Source organism: Triturus cristatus, chromosome 12 (assembly GCF_964204655.1).
Source record: "Triturus cristatus chromosome 12, aTriCri1.1, whole genome shotgun sequence".
Taxonomy (NCBI): domain Eukaryota; kingdom Metazoa; phylum Chordata; class Amphibia; order Caudata; family Salamandridae; genus Triturus; species Triturus cristatus.
In genome coordinates this window covers 612,299,603-612,323,140 of record NC_140595.1, presented here as the reverse complement: position 1 = coordinate 612,323,140, position 23,538 = coordinate 612,299,603, and the positions used below count along the sequence as shown (strand labels likewise).

At 49.5% G+C, this 23,538-nt stretch overlaps 1 protein-coding gene across 4 annotated transcripts in view; it reads right to left on the bottom strand.

Moving 5' to 3' along the window:
• The window catches only part of FANCA (FA complementation group A), a 1,007,136-nt gene that overhangs the window by 57,901 nt on the left and 925,697 nt on the right, over positions 1–23,538 (bottom strand). For all 4 annotated transcript variants that reach the window (XM_085637706.1, XM_085637704.1, XM_085637705.1 and 1 more), the window contains exon 38: positions 11,299–11,361. In XM_085637706.1, the coding sequence (XP_085493832.1) occupies positions 11,299–11,361 (63 nt within the window). The remainder of the gene's footprint in view (positions 1–11,298; positions 11,362–23,538) is intronic.

The following is a 23,538-nucleotide window of genomic DNA, read 5'->3' as shown; positions in this document are numbered from 1 at the left end:
ATAGAACCAGTTATTTTACAGTACCAAGGTTCAGGCATTTACTCTCTGTACTTTCTAATCCCCAAAAAGGATGGCTCCTTAAGACCAACTTTGGACCTAAGAATATTAAACCTGTACATGCTGTCAGAACATTTCCATATGATTACGCTTCAACAAGTGCTTTCACTTCTACAGCAAGGCAATTTTATGTCCACACTAGACTGAAAAGACGCATACTTTCACATTTCGGTTCACCCAGCACATCGCAAATATCTCAGATTTGTGATAGCAGGAAAACACTATCAATTCAAAGTACTCCCAGAGTGTTCCCAAAATGTCTAGCAGTAGTGGCAGCTCATCTCAGAAGACAACAGATTAATGTCTTCCCATACCTAGACGATTGGCTCATCAAAGCCAGCACACACCAAAAATGTTTGCAACACACTCAGACTACATTAGACCTACTCCACTGATTGGTTTTTACAGTCAATACACAAAAGTCTCATCTTCAGCCTTCACAAATACAGTCCTATCTGGGAGCGACTAAACACTCACACAGCACTAGCCTCTCCCAATGCAGCCAGAATTCAAAATATTCAAACTCTGTTACTAGTTTCAGATCAACCAATACTTAGTAGTCAGGACTTTCATGTAACTGCTAGGAATGATGGCATCATGCATTGCAATAATGCCTCATACAAGATTACACATGCGTCCCTTAAGAGAATGCTTAGCACGTCAGTGGAATCAGCCACAGGGTCAATTTACAGATCTAGTGTTGGTAAACAGCCGCACCCATTGCTCTCTGCAGTGGTGGAACTCACAAAACGTTTCAAAAGGGCGGCCCTTCATCGACACTGTTCCACAGATCGTGCTAACAGCAGTCGCTTCTCTCACAGGTTGGGGTGCCCATCTACAGAACTTGACAATTCAGGGTCTGTGGGACAACAAGCACAAAAGTCTCCACATTAACTATCTAGAGCTTAAAGTTGTGTATCTAGCACTGAAAGCCTTTCAGTCTCACCGCTTAGGAAAAGTTGCCTTAGTCCGTACGGAAAATATGACAGCTATGTACTATGTACAAAAACACGGGGGGACACACTCTTCAATAACTACGCCACTCTCAGTCCATTTGGCGTTGGGCAATCCATCACAGAATTCATCTTCTGGCAGAGCACCTCCCATGAGTGAACAATCAAATTGCCAACCTCCTCAGCAGGATGAGGCAACAAATATACAAGTGGGAACTTCATCCCCAAGTTCTCATTTCCATAATTTCAAGAATGGGGATTCCCACAAATATAATTGTTTGCCACAGTGCACAACTCAAAGAGCCCAAACTTCGCCTCCAGGTTCCTACACCCTCTATCCAAAGGCAATGCCCTATGGATGAATTGGTCAGGGATATTTGCCTACGCTTTTCCTCCTCTCCCCTCTTTTTGTTTCTGGTTTGGAAGCTCAGGCACACATAGCTCACACTGATTTTGGTGGCTCCCACATGGGCCCGTCAACCGGGGTTCACCACACTCTTGGATCTATCAGTTCAAACCCCAAGGAGCTCAATCTTGATTTGGCTCCGGAAGTCATAGATGCTTACATTTGCCACCAGATTGTATGACTATTCCTAAAGAAGCAAGAAAGCCTACCACCAGAGTATGTTATGCGGCAAAATGGAAAAGATTTGTTGTATATTGTAACAACAACAAATTGATCCGTTAGATGTCTATATTCAAAATATTATTTGTTACCTTTTGCATCTACGACGAGCTGGTCTAGCCTACACATCCATTTGATTGCACCTTGCAGCAGTAGCCGCATATTTGCAAAAAACGACAACATTTATCTTTGTTTAAGGTTCCAGTAATGAAAGCCTTCATGGAGGGCCTGAAAAGAGTAATACCACCCAGAATACCTCCTGCACCAGTTTGGAATCTGAACATTGTGCTTACAAGACTCATGGGTCCACCTTTTGAGCCATTACACAATTGTCCATTACAGTTTCTTTCACGGAAGGTTGCCTTCCTCATTGCTATCAATCAATCAATTGAATCTTTATTTCGGCAGTATTTCAGCCATAAAAGAACACATAAAATAGTATATACAGTAAAAATACAATGTTGAAGCAATGACTAAAATTACACAATCAAGTGTAGAGCAAAGGTGCTAATCACTGTTAAAAATACAGTATTGCAGCAATAACTACAATTGCATAATCGGATGTGAACCAGGGCAGCTAGTCACTATTTGAAATTAAAAAGCTCCTTTTGATCCAGATGGCATGCAGATACTTCGCAAGGGCGAACACAATATAACCTGCAGTATCAGTTTTAAAAATCCTTAATGCATCTGAACATTTCCTGAATCCTAAATTTCTACAGATAGGTACAATCCAATTCTTCCTTGCTCTACTATAAAGAGGGCAGAAAAATAGAATATGGCATTCATCCTCTTTATTCATACCACAGCCTGGACAATGTGAGGACCTGGACGAGGACCATTTACTAGTTAGGCACGCTATAGGGAGTGCGCCAAACCTCCATTGTATGTATAGCTTCCTGGCCATGACAGGGAAAATTACATCCATGTAATCTTCAAATGAGTATGCAGATTTAATCTCTACGAATGCTTTTACCATAGTACCATTCTGTGAATCGTGGAGCCATGCATTAGAGCATCGAGATCTATAGAGCTCTGTAAATAGATTCCCTGAGATCTCACTACAGGCTGATACTGGATTCAGCCACATATCCGCAAGACCCATTTTCAAAAATTCGTCTTTGATGTAAGAGAGCCAGGGAATATGCACTGCCTTGCCTAATCTTAGTATTTCTTGTAGCTCAGTTTTATACTGCACGAGCTCGGGGGTCAACCAAATCCTCCTCCAAAACCTGAGGGGTTTGATGGCTAGTTCCTCCTGGATAGGAAGTATACCCAAATCGAGCCTCAGCGGTAAGAGAGGTGTACTTTGGGGGAGCGAGAGCAACTGCCTCAGAAAGTTGTTCTCAACTTTAGTCAATCCAGGTCTAACAGCGTGCCCCCAGAGTTCCCCTCCATACAATGCTGCCGCTCTAGCCCTCGATTTATAGATTTCAAGACCAGGACTGATGGGTTTGTAGGTGGAGGCATTTGTCATTTTTAGTATTCCCCCAGCTATTTGGGTCAGTTTGAGTTGTGATTTGGCAAGGTGTGGGCCCCAGGAAAGTTTTTCACTTAGTGTAACACCTAAGTATTGGAAAGTGTGAACTCTCTCGAGTGCAACCATGTCTAAAGTGGGGGGTGGTCTGGTGTGTAAGGGAGGATTAAAAATCATGTATTTAGTCTTGTCTACATTTATCTGTAGACCATGTTCACAGCAGAAGTTGTTGAAACCTTCCAATATACGTTGGATCCCCATAGGTGACTTAGATAAAAGCAAGGTGTCGTCAGCAAACATTATAGCCGCAACTTTCCTGCCTGCCAGCCTGGGTGCATCGTTGTTAGGCACTGCATCCAGGTTAGCTATCAATCCATTTACATATATGCAGAACAAAGTGGGGGCCAGGACACACCCTTGCCTGACTCCCTTGTTCACCGTGAACCTGGCGGACAAAACACCTCCCCTTGCGCACCTGACCTGAGCAAAGTTCTGGGTGTGCAACCTCACCAGTATTCCCAATAGAGAATTGGGAACACCCAGATCTCGCAAGACAGCCCAAAGTTTTCCCCTAGGGACAGTGTCAAACGCAGAGCGTAAGTCAACAAATACCATGTAGAGGCTGCCACCCTCTATTACCACAGTCTTCCAATACAGCATTATTAAACGGAAGATCTGGTCCATGGTAGATGTTTTACTTCTGAAGCCGGCCTGATAAGGCGAAAGGATTTCATTCTCATTGGTCCACTCCTGCAAACGATCTAAAATAAGTCGTGCAAATATTTTTTGAGGGACATCAATGAGACTGATGGGCCTGTAATTAACGGGGAGCAGGGGAGAACCCTTTTTATATATAGGTATAATTTCCGCTCCCAACCACGAGCCCGGGACCTCTGCACCGTACAGAATTGAATTATAAAGTGCACATAAGTACGGCGCCCATATCTTAGGCTGTTCTTTGAACATATCCCCAGGTAGCTTGTCTATACCTGGTGCTTTGCCCATTGCCAGTTTTCCTAGGGCAATGGTGACGTCCTCTACAGAAAATTCCAGAACCTCGGCATCCCCAGAAGGAGGTAAGTGAAAGGGCAAGAGGTCTAAATCAGAAGTGGCTGCATATAGGGATTTAAAGTTGGATTCCCACACTCCCGGATCAAGATTGGCTTCAATTGCATTGCGGGGTTCCGCACACCCTGAATTCACAATGGCCCAGAATCTGCTCGGTTCCTTGTTGGCAAGTGCAGAGGCTAAATTTTCCCATCTCTCCCAGTCCCAATCTATTTTTGCCTGTTTTAATACTTCTTTGTGGGCAATCCTGAGTGAGCGGATCATTAGCCTGTCACTGCCAGTTTTAATGGCATTAATCAAATCAGATTTAGCTTTCCCACATGTGGCGTTGTACCAAGATGAGGAAGTGGTCCTGGGTTGCCTGGAGGGAACGATAGGATTAAGAATACCTGCAAGGTTGTCAACCAGATCCTGATGAACAGTAAGCAAGTTTGCAGAAGTGTCCAAGGACAGCCCTTGGGCCCAGATGTCACTTGCCATTTTGAGCAGGGGAAGGATGGATGAATATAGACTTGAGAGTGCATCCCTCCTTTCACGCAGGATCGCCCACTTTACCCCGCCTCCTGTTATTAGTAAGAACCAGGCCTGGGTCAGTGGTCGCTTCCATGTGGGCTTTCGAAAATATGGGCAATTTCATTTTCAACAGCAGTGCGTTGTGATCACTGTCCGTTCTGTTCACTACCTCCAGATCCACAATCTTTGACCACATCCTGGTCTGGACCATGACGTAGTCTAAATGGGATTCCTGATCTTTTTTATTATATGTACACTTGGAGGGAATATCTGAGGGCATCCGACCATTAACCGCCCTGACTGAATTATGCAAAGTTAGGGTCATAATCTGCATGGCCAATGGGGTCCATGCCTTTGCAAAGATGGACCTGCACTGCGGGATTCCCCAAAACTCATCTTCATCCAACAGTGCCCCCTCGTTCAGCCCTTGAAGGGGCTCGTAATGGCAATTGAAATCTCCTGCGATCACGTAGTGAATGTCTCGATTTAGAGATTCAAGAAAAACCGATAATTCCCCAACGGTGTTGGATTCCTTTGCCAAAGCAACAGGTCGGGAATATACATTCACTAATGCCAGTTTGTATGTATTGGGCCAAGTCATTAGGACGCATAAAATGTCATCCGAATTTGACTGAATCAAATCCACCCTACAGCCCAGGTGAACACCGATCCACGTTGTCAGACCACGAGAGGGGCGTCCCTTACCTCCCCACCGGGCTACGATATTAAAGGCCACAAACCCAGCTCTATGAGCCTCCTCCCTGGCCCAGGTCTCCTGCAATAGAATCACGTCAGCGGTGTCAACAAAAGAGCCCCATGCTGGACATGCTAGCTTCTTTTTCAAACCAGCCACATTCCAAGATATTAGGTTCATACACTGAGGGAGACACGGGTGGTGAAGTGGGGGATCCAGTAGAAGAGAAGAGCCGCTCTGCTGGTGTAAATCAGTTGGCCCAATATGGGTAGTACTAGCACTTTGTAGAATAACTGGCAATTGGTGGGGAACGGAAGACAGTGTGGAATACTCTTGGGGGATACTAATACTGTTCCCCGCGATAATAGAAGGGCTCCCCTTATTGCCAGGAGGCAAGCTCCTTTCCCTAGATGACTCAGTGGGCTCTAAGCCTATGATGCTGCCTCCCAATGGACCCTTAGCTGCATGATTGTACCTAGCCAGTCAGTCAACCTGGTCGAGGCAACTAAACCTATTTGAGCAGGGGGGATAGGACCATTTTAGGTCAAAGGGGGCTTGTCTTGATTTCCCACCACCTCCCCTGAGCGGATGCGGAATATGGGTCCAGCCACTTTCTTCTGGCCTCAGTTGACCATTTGGATAGAAGTAGGAGAGGGGACGCACCCCAATTCTTGTGTCTGAACGGGAAGTTACCCAATTGCAGATATAATCTGCTGTCCTAGCGTCCCGAAAATTAACTATGACGCAATCGCCAGTTATGTTTTTAGGGGTGTGCCCCACCCACCCCACCCTTCTAACCATAATGATCTCGCATCTAGCATGCGGAGGCAAGGGCCTGTGGATGCTAAGCCAGTGTATTGCCTTATTTTTCAGGTTGGAAAACTCCTCAATACTAGGGTCATTAATTTCGGGGACCCCTGTGAGGACAACCAGGTAGGGACTTGCTTCCGGAGGCAGATCTAGTCTCGGGGTAAACCTGGAAGCGTCACCCTGGATTTGCTTCCTCTCTATCCTCACATTATCACTGTTTTTAACCAGAGGGGCCTCTCCTGTGGTGTTACTATCTGTGTGATGGACGATGGGGGGCCTAGCTTCATGTTGTGCTTGTGAGAGAATATGAGTGGTAGCTGGAACTGCCAGAGGTATAGCTGGTGGGAGAGTTGGAGACCGTGTGACTGTGCATTGAACCGTAGGGACTGGCAATACCCCCCCAGCCGTTATGGTACAACCACATTTACAGGGACATTGGGGGAGTGCTTTGTTATTAGCACCCTCAGTTAGACCCCTTATTTGCTGTTCAAGCTTAGTAAGAAGGGTCACCATACCCTCCAACCTGGATTCCAGAGGTCCCAATAAGGTACGCAGTAATAGGTCTAATTGTTGCGGAGGTATTGCATCCCCAAATGACTGAGGCAGGAAGGTGGGTGAAGCGAGTACCTGAGCAGAGGGATCCCCAAGGGGCTTAGAAGGGAAAGAAACTGAAGGGGGGGGGTGCGGCTTCCCTGGCCTTCTCTGACCGCTATATCGGCCTCTGGGGCTGCGACGATACCTTGTTTTACAGGTTTACCTCCCCCTGCCTTGGTGCTAACTTTCCTAGTGGCTTTGGACTTGGTTTTTGAAGTCAACCCTTCATTGGTGACCCTTTTTTTACGCAGAGTGGGTCCAAGTCTAGTCACTGGGGGAGATATAATTCTCGAATTAGTCGTGAGATCATTATCACTCGAGAGATCACTAGAGGAGGTATCATCGACAAATTGGGTGAGAGGTAGGATTGTATTGCTAGTACCAGTACCATTAGGGGTGCGCGCAGATGCAAGAAGGCCCAAAGAAGATCTCCTAGCTAGGGCCAAATCCTGCGAGACTCTACGCTCCATAAGTACAATACCCTGATCAATCACCGAGTTAGCTCTTACTATAAACTGGTCTAAAGTGCCTGTGAGATTACCTTTGGTCACATGATTCCTACCCTCTTTGGATGCCATTCTCAAATGAGGTGAAACACAATAGATAGATCGTAGTAATAATGCGTCAATGAACCCTGCATAAAACAGTGAATTAATAGAAGGAATAATTAAGAACCAATGCAGTCAAATAGCTTAAAATGTACACATACGGCTTAGTCCGCAGATGATAAAAAGGGTGGCCCGGTCCGGTCTCTCTCGGTCTCAAACAGGCTACAACGGGCCCGCCCTTGGCCCGGGCTTCGCCCGGGATGCGCCCCGGACGCGTCCCGCGTACGCGTTATGGAGGAAGTAGTTATAGTGGGAAAAGGAGGAGGGGCCGGGAAGAGTCTCCAGCTGCGGCCAATGTCCTGGAAGCAGAGGGGCCGCTGGGACTCGCAGTCCCGGATTCACCGTCTGTTGATCCTCGTGGCTCCCACACCTGCACCTGAGACCACGGATACACCTCCAGTAGCAAGAACTCCTTATACAGCCCACTGGCCAAGACGTCGCCTCCGAGCGGCTCCTGCGAAGCGGGGGCCGCGAGGCGCTATAAAGTGAGAGGAGGAGGGGCCGGGAAGAGTCTCCAGCTGCGGCCAATGTCCTGGAAGCAGAGGGGCCGCTGGGACTCGCAGTCCCGGATTCACCGTCTGTTGATCCTCGTGGCTCCCACACCTGCACCTGAGTCCACGGATACACCTCCAGTAGCAAGAACTCCTTATACAGCCCACTGGCCAAGACGTCGCCTCCGAGCGGCACCTCATTGCTATCACTTCATTAAGGAGGGTTGGCGAGCTACAGGCATTAACCTTAGAAGAAGCCTTCTTTCAGCTTCATAAAGGTAGAGTAGTTCTTCGCACCAATCCAAAATTCCTTCCACATATTGGTTTCTGCTTTTCATATTAACCAATCAGTTGAGTTACCTGTGTTTTTTCCTCAAACTGATTCAGTAGCAGAAAGAGCTCTTCACACACTTGATGTCAAAAGACCATTATTATACTATATTGAAAGAACAAAAATGTGTCAAAAGACAAAGCAACTGTTACACTTGCTACATCTCACAAAGGTAATCCTATCTTTAAATCTGGCATTTCATAATGGATTGTTAAATGCATTCAAACTTGCTACGCTAAAGCTAAAATAACTTTATCTATGCCTCCTGGAGCACATTCCACTCATAAAATAGGAGCATCTATGGCCTTTTAGGTAACATTCCTAAAGCTGACATCTGTATGCAGCAACATGGTCCACACCACACACATTTGCCAAACACTATTGTGTGGATGTGTTAGCACATCAACAAGCCTATGTAGGGCAAGCAGTGATCATGACACTTTTTCAAACAACTGCAACACCCACTGGTTAGCCACCGCTTTTGGAGAATACCACTGTATAGTCTATGCAAAGCATGTGTATCTACAGCACACATGCCTCGAACCGATTAGGTTTCTTACCCAGTAAGCATCTGTTCTTGGCCCTCCCACCTCCCGGGCACCTGTAGTTGTTGCAGTTGTCATTATTGACATAACATACGCATGCACATCTCTGTACTACACTCACTTACTCCATTCTCACCCTCTTTTGGGAAAACAATCTAACAATGGAGTTGTTGCCCATGCGCACTATCCCCGAAAGAAGGAGTCACACTACGTTGTGACTGGAAAAGACTTCTTTGAAGAAAAACTACTTGCAAACATCCGGAACCAACACTAGATGACAGGAGTATGCAATGCATGTGAATCTACAGCACTACATGCCAAGAACTGATGCTTACTGGTTAAGTAACATAATCCTTCCCTTGCACACTGGAAAAAGTTTTTTGTGAAGAAAAAGTTTGTTAACTGGCATGAAAACGTAGGAGGTAGCTTTGGAACCCCATACAGAGACGCAGACAGAAAATAATTGATACCCAACTGCTGGGGTGCCGCCTCTATACAGCCCCAGTCGTCACTTCTGTGTCAGAGTAGTCGATGCAGAGCCACACAATGCTACTTACTGGCTCATGCTGAAAAATCTTCCGGATCCAGTCTGATGCATGAGGACATTCTAAAGGTAGGCGATCTGTGGTTAGAAATATCCATCAGAAGTCAATCCCTTTGGATTCTATATCCGGAGGTGTGAATGGAAACGAGTTAGGATTCACCTTACTAGTCCAGGCCTGCACAATGATGCTTTCTGGAGTAGGATGCTTGGTGAAAAAATTTGATTCACAAGGCGCTAGTCTATGACATGGGCCACCTGCCTGTTCACAGGTGGGTAAAAACATGGTTACAGCCAAATAGCCATCACAGAGTATCTGCGAGGGCATCATTAAATGGAAGTAAGGGCTCAGATGTTGCTAGATATTCACTTCGTTCGTCAAAGGAGGATTCTAGGTTAAGGTGGAAGAAGCACTGCTTAGATACACAATTTAAGAATAATCAAAATAAGCTATTGTGTGTACAAATGTCCATACACTTTATCCAGCCGACCACCAACCCATAAACAGTGAATTATGTCACTTTTTGCAACCTCTGCATGCCCAGAGTACAAATGCCTGTTCTCGGACTGCAACAGTGACTTTTTTAACATTTGGGGTATCAAGGACATAATCATGTCGTTTGCCAGCCAACTTACTGTGTCATTGCGATTGTTAGCAGTATTTGAAATCCCAGTTTACATACGCACATGTATTTATCTTTTTTAAGGCAAAAGGATCTTACCAGTGGCAAGTATTCTGATCAGTTAACATTACTTTCGGGTGCACAATCTCCCATATACTTCCTTTTGAGCACCATAGTGTGAGCCATGGGTATCAATGCCCTGGCGAGGTGGAAACAACCTTCAGCACCATATCAATGATGGCACCCTAAGCTGCACACACAATAGCGTATTATCACCAAATCTAGGGTATCCTGCATGCCCTCCTCCTTGAGATCATCTCTATATGTGAGGTTCACCAAAGCCATGGAACTCTCGGACGCTGGTGGTGTCGTAAACCCAAATTCATGCTGTGGAACAAGCATGGTGAAGCAGAGAAAGCCATTTGATGGATCATTTATCTTATATGTAGATCATCACCGGACTTCTGAATAGGCTGTGATGGAATACTATTATCCAGATGGGTGCTAACGATGCGCAAACAAATAGCAATACCAATACTCACCTCAAGTGTTTCAGACTGCAAAGTATTAGGAGGTGCCAGATTTGCAGAACCCACCACTCTGCCCTCACCTTGCCCACGTTCAAACAGACATGCGCGTCCCAGACCACAAAAGGTTTTCATATCTTTTCAGCATCAGCTCTGGTTCTTTCTCTGGTCCTGGTAAGGGAGTTCCTTTCTTTATTTATACCCAGACGAATGCATATACATTTCAGGGCATAGTTTGCTAAGAGACCTGAATGATATTCAAATACTACAGAGAGCTCACTGTAATCAACTTGTGGCTTCCCATTTTTCTTAACAAAAAAACTAAATTAGTTTAAGCATTACTTGACCTTTGGATACAGGTGTGCAGAGTGTTCAGTAAACCATACACCAGTGGACCACCACAGGGACTTAGAGGAATCTAGCATTGGGTGTCATTTATGTGGGTAATATGGCGTTAGGATCAGAACACACTACAAAACACCAAAGTGACACCATGGTACACAAATCCCAGTGTTGTGAAAACAGGAACAATGTTTCAAGGGTCCCATAAGGGGACTAAGTTATTTACTGAATAATGCCCGGTAGAAGTAAAGGTAGGATTTCAAATTACTTATAATGGCCAAAAGTGAAGTGTATAGTTGGAAAATCTTTGGAAATACAATACGTTCTTGTTGTGGTAATCTATTGAGGATGTTTACTTAACATCTTTTCTGAATGTTTTTGCACACATTACAGTTGAATCTCACATGTATCCATGCACCTTGAAGTGAGCATATGTCTGCTTCCAGTTATTTGGCTATTTTATGAAACTGTAACTAAAATTGTGCTAATGTGAACTTACCTTTGATTTTAATCTTGAAGAGATGAGATCTATTGTAGAAAAGAACAACAGAGGCACCAGGAGCTACAAAAAAAGCAGATATGATACCAGTCAACAACATCACCAGCTCACCTGACAATGGTATACATGGGTCTTATAAGGTAGCATGTCTGCAGCAATTGGTAATATCAGTCTCCTTGACATCAGATTTAAAATACAAGCCGGGGAGAGGCCAAGATGGCGGCTTGGTATGAGCATCTTGGTGAAGCTTCTATGCCTGTGCCCTCCAAATACTGGCAACGCCATGTAGATTAAGCACCTTTGCCCCCAGAAGACCCCAGGGATCAACAACAGATGGCAGAGGCCCGCCATTGAGCAACAAACCCCAAACAGCTTAGGAAAAGAACGTCAGCAGCCACGATGGAGGATGGAGGGACCCGGGGAATGCAACAGGCGCCGCCCAGTCTTCCCCCAGGAAACTTTGTGCAATGAAGAGGCCATGCAGGGGATAGATGGGGACAGGGGACGGTGCCAGGGAAAGTACTTAAGGAGTCAGGAGAGGTTGGGACAGCTGCATCCTGACTCCTACACACCACCGGCTAGAGGGGAAAAGTGCAATTAATACCACCCACCCACCCTGGGCAATTTGGGAGAGTGGTGGGGGATTATTTTGACCAGCGAAAGCCATAAGAGAACAGGTTGCAGGGATGTTGGCGGTAGTTGGGGCGGAGAGGAGAGTCAGATGCAGGCGTATCTACCCCTTTGAGGGTGGAGTGGGGGGGGGGGGTTCAAGGGAGCACAGGCAAAGGAAGAAGGTGTGCAGGATTCTTGGAATAGGACAAGGAGGTTTCATTGGAGGATGTTTTGGTAGGGGAAGTGAGAGAGAGATTGGGCAATGGAAAGAGGTCAGTGAGAGAAAGGGGGAAAAATGAAGCAAGGTATAGGGTGTTCGGGTGAAAACTTGGTGAGAATTGTTGGATGAAGAAGGGGATGACCTATCAGAGATGTTTGACGTTATGTTAATGTAGTTTCAAGGTCGACTAACTGTTTTTGCAACCCTGTCCAAATAAAATGGCCTTTTAAGCTTATGTTGGTAAGGAGTGTGATTATTTCAAGAACTGCAAGGCCTAAGATCCGGGCACATGGTGAACTGCGAGGAGGCAGACAGAGACTCTGGGGCAGTGCCCACCGACCCAGATGCATCCCCGCTAACCCATCAGTGAAGGAACTACAGAAGGAATGCCACTCAGAAACCCCCTTTCCTGCCTTTTCTCTGAGGGGCTAGAGCACCGGGGAGCAGATCAGGGGGCCCGTGGTGGCCATGACTCACTGAGGGGGCCCGGAACAACAGGCGTGCCACCGAACTGGCTGGGGAGCAGACCGAGCACCGGGGAACTCACAGGCGACAGCAGGGCATGAATCAAGGTCTGGAGAAGTCACCTCTTCTGCAACTTAGTAGTAAGAGGGGGGGGGGGCCTCTTTAACATGGTGACCGATAAAACCTGAGCAGGTTGCCCCAGCAAACTCCACCCGCTTAAGCCACTTGATGAACCTAACCCTCACAACAGGGTCTCACAGCAGTGGCCAAGGCAATACAAGGAGGTCCTGCCTCGAGCACTTCTAGAATTCTACCCCAGCAACAACAGCGGCCTCATCAGCCCTACTCTGTGCTCACGCCTAGCACCACACACAGGAGGGTGCCTCAATTTGGGAAGGTGCTCCACAGCTGGGGATCCCTGAATGGAGACACAGGCCCCACTGGAGACAATCTACCCATGACCACATACAGTTCCCCAGCACACCCATTGGATAACTGGCATGTCGGGCTGACAACCTGCAGCATCCTTCCCACATAAACGATACAACCTTAAAAGACTTGCTCGCCAAAGCAGCCTCTAAAAAGCCTGACCCCTCCAATGAGATGCCTGTCACAGATGCCATGGCTCTGGTTGCACATGATATATAGCCACCGATAGCGACGACGCGCTGGTCCCCGTTACTGATTCATTTATGGAAGCCCTTTTCAACAGACTCAGAGGGGACATAGCGGCACTTTGAGAAGATGTTTATTTATGGGTTTTATACAGCGCATAGCTGCCCAGGGTCTTCCCAGCGCTGAGGAGCGAGTGATAACAGGTGGACCATCAAGTTATCCAGGGAACAGCCATGTCCAGTTTCTTTCTGAAGCTTATCTCGTCTGAGAGCAGTCTTAGTTCTTTAGGCATGGAGTTCCAGAGCTTTGGCACTAGGTGCAAGAATGATCTTCCTCCCCATCTAGATCGCTTTATCCTTGTGGTCTTGATGAGGTGATCTGAGGAAGATCTTAGAGCTCTTTGGGTGTGTATGGGGTGATGAGTGCTTTTGGGGGGGGGCTTTGCCGTTCATAGCTTTATGTGCTATACATAACGCTTTAAATTTGACCCTGGCCTGAATCGGTAGCCACCCTGGAAACCAATGGAGACACAAAGTAAGAAAGGCTGGAAGCTCAAAGATGCAAACTCCTAGACCTGTGGGAAAGAAATGGGGAACTACATATTCACCTTAAAAGATTTGGAGAACAGGTCCCACCATTCGAATACAAGTATCAAGGTATTCCCTCTCCAAGCGGACTCAGGAGACTCAAAGGCTACGTCATCTGTCTCTTTCGCCATGTGCTCCCTGAGTTAATGACAAATAATACTGGCCCGCATACATATAGCTGGCAGCCCAACTACTACACCAGGCGAACCTCGAGACATCCTCACATGGGTCCGCAGTTACCGCCTGAAGGAAGCCATCGTGTTGGCAATAAGAGACCACAGATCAACCACCGTAAAAGGCAACAAAATCTTGCTCTACCAAGACTTATCCACACTATGCTTCAAAGACATCTGGCCATTAAAGAGGCGACTACGTTTCTGCGCGAACAGGGATCAAATACAAATGGGACAACACCTTCTGCCAGATCTTTGCATGGGATAGAAAAACACCAGTCATTGCACCCTGGAGGAGGTCAACTCCGTTCTGGGTCTGCCTGCTCACAAGGGAGACTCTGATCAGAAGACACATCTCAGAGCCTCTTGCACCGCAAGCTGCTGGACAAAAGAAGCCGATGCCCCACAAGGAGAGGCAACCTCAAACCGACCCAAGACCTTCAGCAACTCCAGAGCCACGACACCAAACGAGATCAAACTTCCGAATAACCCTTAAATGCAGGCCTCCCCACTCCAACACCTGGGGACACCTGCAGGACAGACAGACTGGATCCAGCATCCAGCCCGCTCTATCACTCATCAGGCAAACACCAATGACTTACCCATCCTTTATATAGAGCTGGGATGGAGGAGCAGGCATATTTTCTGTTAGTGGCGACTATCACCTCACTGCCTATACCATAACCCGAACTCAACTTCCTTAGGGCTCCCATAGTGGGAGTTGTCGTTCCTCTGGTTGTTTCCCCCAGTTAACCCCCCCCCCCCCCCCCCCCTTCCCCCTATGTTTCCCACCCCTAGCTGACCTGAACACACAGGAGAGGCCACATTTTCCCACTGCATGGCACCCATGGTGTCACACTGGAGTACCTATTGCACTGAGCAGTCGCAATGTTAGAGACTTTAACACCCTTGAGAAATGACTGGCCCTGCTATCCCTCCTAAGATTCCACTGTGGCATTGCTGTTCTACAGGAGACACACCTACTTAAAGACTGGAAAATACTACAGTCTTGCTGGTTTGATCAGCAGTATTTTTCCATGGTACCCAGTAAAAAATGGGGGTAGCAATATTGCTAGCTAGCCCATTCCAAGGCCATATCGCACAAACCCAAGTGGAAATGCAGGAGGCTTCTCTCTGCAAATCTCTGTGAACGTCTATACCTTTACCCTCGCCACACTGTAAGCACCCAATGACCACTAGGAGCACGTCCTACTTAGTGCACTAGGCCTATTAGCTGCATCCCCAGATTTGGATATGGTAATAGGAGGGGCCTTCAACCTTGTTCACAACAACTCCCAGGATAGATGAACTCAAAGGCAGAACGAATCGGGGGGCCTTCATAGACACAGGGTTGCAATGGTTGAAGGACGTAGGCCTAACAGAGTCCTGGTGTTTCAAATAGTCCTCCTCCAGGGTTTACACCTTCTTTGCAGCTTGCCCTAGACAGATGCTTGGATCGACTATTTCTTAGTCTCTCTGCATCCTATATGCCATAGGTCAGACAGACACAGAAGACGTGTCTGTCTGACCACTCAGCGTCCATCGTTGGCATTGATTTTGCCGGAAGTGACGTTTCTGCACCTATATAGGCGCCATCCAGGCGCAGCGACGTCAGTTTCTTTTCACAACTTTCTATCCCAGAAGGTTGGAGCCATGAAGAACACTGACCACTGGTGTGTCACAATTAGGGCCCTGAAAGGGGTCATCCCTGTCCCTAGAAATCCTTTCAGAGTGGGGATGAAGGGTGGGTCGGTAAGGAATCTGCAGCTAGATATAGTGTCTACCGGATAAGGTGCTAATGGAGGTAAGTAACTTGTTCATCTGATAGAGACGTCTAGCCGCAGATTCCTTACCTTTGAATAGATATCCAAGCAATACTATCATCAGAGGAGGGTTGCTTCTTCGACAGCGCATAGTAGATTTTGATGCAGAGCAAGACCCATCTGGAGATGGTCTTCTTCTGCACCGCCTGACCTTTCTTCACACCAACATACCCCAGAAAGAGCTGGCTAACCACCAGGAACTCTTTTGTGCGGTCAAGGTAGAACAACGCTCTTTTTGGGTCCAGACGGTGGGGTCGTTTCTCCTCCTTGAAGAAGCTAAAACAGTAGGCAAAGTGATGGATTGCCCTACATGAAAAGGAGTGACCACTTTTGGCAGAAAGGAGGCCAGAGTGCAAAGTATTACTTTGTGAGGATAGACTGAGAGGGAAGGCGGCTAAGATGATTAAGGCCTGCAGCCCACTCACACTGCGGGCAGATGTAATCGCCACAAGGAAGATTGTCTTCAAGGTGAGAAGCCTGTGGGGACAATTGTGTAGAGGCTCGAAAGGAGAGCACACCATAAAAGTTAAAACCAAATTAAGGTCCCACTGAGGCATAACAAATGGCGAAGGAGGGAAGAGATGAGTAAGACCTTTAAGGTACCTATATACAATAGTAGACTTGAACAAAGAAGGTTGAGTAGACAACCTCAAGAAGGCAGAAATAGCAAAGACCGCCCTTAACAGTGTCCAGAGCTGAGCCCATAGAACGCGCATAGCCTCGAAGAACTCTTTAAACTGGGCAGGGGTTGCTTCAGCCTTTGGAAATTCGGGTAAGCACGGCGTAGGCCCAAGCACAAGTTACGGAGAACGAGGCCTAGAACACCCTTGTCTTCTCAGCTGACGGACAAGGAGAAGTCGAACAATGCTGCAACTTCTTACTCTTCTTTATGCCTCCTACCTGAATGTCCCGACGACTGAGCGGAACGAAGATGACTTTGGGCTCCATGAATGATCCCGGGACCTTCCCCTCGACTGGGATCTCGACCGCCGTGGAGTAGCATGCCAGCCTGCTAGCAGCTTCACGGACCGCTCCCTCATGACCTTCGGAGCCATGGCCTGGCAATCGGAGCACACCTTGGTGTTGTGGTCGCACTCCAAACACCAAAGGCAAATGAGGTGCAGGTCCATTGCCGACATCGGCCGGTGACAGGCGTTGCAGGGCTTAAAAACAGACTTGCGCGAGGACATCCTTGACACATTAGGAAGTAAACATCAAAAGGAGTAGACAAAATGTCGAAAAGACAGGCCAGTCGAAAAGTGACAGAGGGGTAGCTCTTCTCCAGATCAGTGCTGGCTGGCGTGGAAAGAAAAGAATGGACATCAGTGCACCTAGGCGGTGCCTATATAGGTACAGCAAATTACCTTCTGGCGCAAAGGACGGAGTCGATCGACACCACCTATTGGCGCGCAGGTGTACTGCTTACGAAAATTCCTCCAGATCCAGTCTGACACCTGGGGAAATTCTAAGGTAAGGAATCTGCAGCTAGAAGTTTATATCAGATAATGACACTTTTAGAAAGTTGCCATTTTCTTCAAAGGCCTGCAGCATGTATCACAGGACTAGGTGTAGCTGGCAGTTGGTCTTTGTGTATTGTTCACAGACATTGAGACAAGGGGGGAATATGTGTTGGCAGTGTTGGTCATCTCTGACTTGATATGTAGGAGGAGCTATCACCTACCACACTAGCACATCACAAAGGTTCTGCCACAGTGCAATTCCAAACAGTTTCACAGTAGCCAGGGCAGAGAGGCAGGACATCCAAAACACCTCTGGGGGTGGAAAGCACCAGAACCTTCTCCTACTTTAAAGCTGACACAAAGTATAAATATTGGACCCTCAGACCCAACTCTTCAATAAACCTTTGTACCTGTGGAAGACTCATAAGGACTGCTGTGCTGCTATGCTGCATGAAGGACTACTACACTGCTGCCCTGCTGCCTGAGTGAGGACTGGACCTGCATATCAAACCCACAACTACAAGATTGACTCCAAGGGCTAGCTGGCTGGCCTCTTGATCAGAGCCTAAGGGACAGAAAAGGCTCCAACTACTTTGCACCCAGCACCTGCACTCTGCCTGCTGTGAGTCTTGCCCCCCAGTCCTGGACACTTGAACGTGGGCTTGAAGATGCTCTACCAGCCCAGCTGTGGTCTAATAGGCAGAGCCAACACAGTGTGATGCATTTCCTCGCAGTCCGGCATCTGAACAGCTGCTGCGTGAAGCATCTCCAATGTAGGACTTCACATTGCAAGTCTCCGGCGATGGCAGCCTCGATAGCTATGCATGAACTCGCATCTAAAGCCTCATTGATGGTTTCACCTGAACCACTGCAGTGCGACGCATCCTCGCTGCAAGACCTTGCTTCGCCACACACAGCTCACTGGAACAGCCGCTGCACAACGCATCCTCAATGCGGAAACTTAGAATGCTCCTCAACCATGATTTAAGGTACTTTGTTCAGAGGGTCCCTGAATCCGGCCCACACTCCATCGCGGTCAGCCTAAACTTGTGACTTTGTCCTAGTCCGGAATGACCAGATAACCACAGTTGGCACTTTGGAATTTTAGCCTTGTTTTCACGTACTTTCCGTATTGTCTCTGTGTCTGCTTTTATTGCTTGAAGTGCCTCATCCACCTTACTGCCAACTACATTCTTACCATCAAAAGGCATATCCATCACCCGTTCTTAAACCTCTGTTCTGAAAGTCACACTTTTCAACTAACCATCCCTTCACGGGGGCGCTAGGTGGCGCCAAACCAAGATGGCCGCGCTTTAGCAAGGCTCTCGCCCGACCGGGCATTCTTCGTATCCTTAAGGACATCCTGACCACTCTATCCTGCGTATAGACGCCTTGGCTGGACGCCTGAATACCTGCTGATTACAGCGGTGCTTGTGGAGCTGGGATCCCCTGCCGAACGGCGGAGAAATCGACGGCGGCTCTTCCCGGGCGGAGTTACTGGCTGCTTTGCGACCGGCGAGGGTGAGGGGTCGCCTGCCGGGAAACACCGCGGCTTCTGAGGCCCTTGCGCTGCTACGTGGACACCCCCCCCCCGGGGGAAGGCGGGACACCGGTGGACTCGGGAGGGCGTTGTGGGGACGCCGGAGCCTGCTGTGCCCCTGTCGTGGGGGGACTTCCTGGTGTCAGGGCGGAGGAGACGACGTGACTGATCGCGGCTCAGGCGGCCCCATCTCGACAATTCTGGTAGGACACTGCGGGGGCCTGGCAATGATCCCACTTGTCCGTTAGCGCTGTAACTCCCTGTGCGGGTGGCCTGGCGGTGTGCGGCCCCCCCCCCCAAAAAAAAAAAAAAAAAACAAAGCAGAAGAACTGGCCTAGTCTGTCCCCGGCGGAGTGCATAGCTGTGGGCTGCGGGCCGTGTGGGGGAAGGGAGGAGCTCCCCACGCGGTGCGGCCTGCCCGAGTTCGGCGCGGGACGCGCAGTCTGCCCATACATACTGTGAGCACCTCAGTGGATTGGGGGCACTAGCGGGCGGTGCCCCGTGGATACGAGGTATATCGGGGACACGGCCTCTTCCTTGGCTTGCGGCTTGGCCGGACTCCTTGGCGTGGCCTCCTTCCCCCCCCCCCCTGCCTCTGGCCCTCTCCTTGTCGGTGGGGAGTCGTAGATGCCGGCGCTGGACACGGGGCGGTGCGGGGGCGGTGGAGCGGCTGGGACGGAGTGAGAGTCGGCTACCGACCGGGGGCCGGAGGAGGAGGGGAGCCCACTTGCTGAGAGCCTCGACCCGTGGCTCGGGACCGCAGCGCTCGTCCTGGTGTTGGCCCGCTGTGTGCTGCCTGATTCTGCCCGCTTGCACTCATTCAGCTGGAGGGAGTTACGCCGAGCCGCCCCTCGCGCCGCCGTTTGGGGACTGTGCCCGCGGGCTGATCGGCTGCCGCCCCGGCCGGGGGGGCTCCTCCGGTCGTCCGGTCTGCCGGAAAGAGCTGGACTCTGGAGGGGACGGCCCTGGACATGGGTCGCAAGGATGCCAAACAGTCCACGCTGCCGTTCGAGGCTGCGAAGAAATCTGCGACGGCGCCGGGGAGCGAGCCGCCCGCCGCGTGGGCACCCGACGAAGACTGGAAATCCCTACTAGTGAGTATGAGGCACAGCCTGACATCCATAGACTCAAAAGTGGATAGCATCAATACCAGGTTGGACAGTGTTGTCGCTAAGCTGGAGCACCATGATACTCGCATTAAGGAGACGGAGGAAAGGATCTCTACCCTGGAGGACGGGGCCTCTTCCGCTGCCAGGCAAACGGCTCAGATGGATCGGCTCCTCAAAATCATTGCAGACAAGAATGAGGATTTAGAGGCGAGGTCCCGTCGCAACAACATCCGCGTTCTGGGACTGGCCGAGTCCACCAACACGGGGAAAATGGAAATTTTCATTGAGAACCTTGTCGTTGAACTGTTTGGGAAAGACTCATTCTCCTCATCCCTCATTGTGGAACGGGCCCATAGATCCTTAGCTGCCAAGCCTCCACCGGGAGCCCCGCCGCGACCCATTGTGGCGCGCTTCCTTAACTACAGAGACAGGGACGCAGTGCTGAGGCGAGCGCGCGAGATTGGCACGGTGGTGTATGGTAACGCCACGTTATCCTTTTTTCCTGACTTCACTGCCTCGGTACAGGAAGCTAGACGTAAATTCACCGGGGTAAAAAAGAAACTACAGTCCCTGGAGCTGCCCTACGCCATGCTTTACCCAGCGAAGCTAAAAATTTCTTACCAAGGCCGACAGCATTTTTTTCAAACTCCACAACAGGCTGAAGACTTCCTCAAATCCCATAAAAAAGACATGGTCGCAGAGGATACGGGAGGGAGGCGCTCGAGAGCACCGTCGCCAATGGCACAGCAGGACTGATCGTGCTGGGGCGTCATGCCGGCCGCGAGAGGCCATCGCTGCTGATTATACTCGGACTATCAGAAGTACATGATGGTGAGGCGTTTCCGATGAACAGGTCAGGTGTCAGATGAACTGAAATATTTCATTACTTGTGCCCGGTCACCCGCCTCTGTTCCGCATTGTGATACCAGGAATATACCTGGTTCCTAGCGGGTGAAAGTAGAGAGAGGGAGGGCAGGCTTGGTGCCCCTAGGCATCGTCCCCTAATGGGCGAACCCCTATACTCCCCCTTCCGTAGTGAGGGGAGGGCGTCAGTTATTTCCCTTATGTTCTTAGGGATGGTGTTGTTCGGGGAGGGAGGGACGGGGAGGGAGCTAGGTACCCGGCTAGTGGGGTTTGCCGGTGTGGGAGGGAACCGACTCCGGCTAGTTTTTGAGATCTTAGATTTCGCACTGCCAGTTAACGGGAGTCGGGGGGAGGTGGCAGTTGTTGTGGGAGTTTATCATGTTGGTGAATTTGAGTGCTGCACGACTTCATATGCTATGACTCTCAACCATGGATATTTGGGTCTGGGTGAATGGGTGACGTAGCCGACTCGCGGCCCTCTATGCAATTGCAGATTGTATCCTGGAATGTACGAGGGTTGAACAACCCGAGGAAGAAGAGGCAGGTCCTGGGGTATTTGGACAGGCAGGGGGTTTCCATTGCCATGCTTCAGGAGACGCATCTCTTACAGGGTGGGTCCCCCTTATTTGCATCCCGTTGGGCTACCTGTAGGGTGTTTTCATCCTACTCTAACTACGCTAGAGGGGTTACGATACTGGTGCGACGGGGAGTGGGGTTTATACCTGAGGGGACTGAGGCTGACTCGGGTGGTAGGTACTGTCTGGTCTGGGGGACACTGCACTCACACACAATACTCTTTGCTTGTTACTATGGCCCCAACACGGACGACCCGGCCCCATTTCTCACACTGTGGGGGAAGATACAAACACTGGGAGTGGCACATGTCGTAATAGGAGGCGATTTCAACACTGCGCTTCGGCCCACGGCGGACAGATCACACCCTCAAGCGTCGCACTACACGCAGACCCAACGCACATTATTAAGCGTTGTCGACGAACACCACCTGATAGACGCGTGGCGGCACTCACACCCCTCGCTCGGGCAGGGTACACATTACTCGGCAGTGCACTCCACGTGGGCGCGCATCGATTACATATTTCTTTCGGCGGGTCTCTCTCCATGGGTGGGCCGTACACTGCATCTCGCCCGCACACTTTCTGATCACTCCCCGGTCCTCCTTTCGCTGCGCATACCCGTTGCAATATCCCCCTTTCTTAGTTGGCGCCTCAACCCGGCGCATCTCCTGGACTCGGTCTTTAGGGCGGAACTGGAGCAAGACATACCGGATTTTTTGGACCGCAATGTGGATTCCGTGTCCAGTATTGCCACGGTCTGGGAAGCCTTCAAAGTTACTGTGAGAGGCTGGTGCATAGCTAAGGGAGGTGGGGTCCTTAGGTCCTTGCGCGGGGATCTGCACAAACTCGAGTCCGAGATACGTCGCTTAGAGGGCGAGCTGACGCGGCTCCCGCGGGTGGCTGCGGTGGCCGCACAGCTCCGAGAAAAGATGAATGAATATACGGAGGCGGCGGATAGGGAAAGCAATTTTCTGGGGAAACCGTTCGTGGCACGGATATACGGAGAGGGGGACAGACCCGGTAGGGCGTTGGCCTCGGCTGTTCGCCCCCTAGGTACCGCAATTTCGTGGCCTCCCTGCTCGACGAGCGGGAGATCCCGCAGCGCAATCTCCCGGATCAGCTTCGGGTCCTCACCGACCATTATACCAGACTCTACACCACACACAGGTCGACGCCGATCAATCTACACGACTATCTCGACGACACGGCCATAGCCTGGCTGGGCCCTACACAGCAGGAATTTCTGCATCACGAAATAGAATTAGATGAAATAAAAGATGCTATAATGTCCATGTCATCGGGCAAGGCGCCGGGCTCGGACGGTATACCGATCGAGTTTTACAAAACTTTCATTCATGCACTGGCCCCGGTGCTGAAACATGTATACTATACTGCGCTGGAGGAGGGTTCTCTGCCGGCTACGATGCGCGAAGCCCTTATCACGTCCTTGTTGAAGCCTGGGAAGCCGCCGGACCAATGTGATTCGTACAGGCCTCTATCGCTACTGAACGTGGACATTAAAATATTGGTAAAGGTACTGGCTACCCGCCTTAATCTCCTGATGGAACGCCTGGTCCTGCCGGATCAGGCCGGATTTGTCCCTAACCGCGCGACTGCCCATAATCTGCGCACGTTGCAGGCTGTGCTGCAGGATATCAACCCACAGTGTGAGGCTGCAGCAATTTTCCTTGACGCCACTAAGGCGTTTGATTCCCTGGAGTGGGATTACCTTTTAGCGCTGCTGGAGCGAATGGGCATTCCCTTCAGCTTTCTGAATTGGATCAAGTTGTTGTACACCCGGCCCCAAGCCGCGGTCTTGCTCAATGGTGCCCGATCTGCCCCTTTTGCCATCCGCAGAGGTACCAGACAGGGGTGCCCCCTCTCTCCAGTACTGTTCGCAATTGCGATTGAACCCCTTGCGGCTAAACTCAGGCAGCACCATAATCACCGCTCTCTTATCTATCCAGAGCACCAATTGCTGGTCGCATTATATGCGGATGACATCACCCTCTACGTGCATAAGCCGCAAGAAAACCTGAACCCTTTGTTACGTGAAATCACTAAATTCGGAGCTATATCTGGGATTCAGATCAACTGGGCGAAATCAGCCCTATTCCCCTTGACGGACAGTACCCTACCGTTCCCCCTGGACTACCCATTGCTGTGGGAGTCGGAGGAGGTTAAATACCTGGGCATC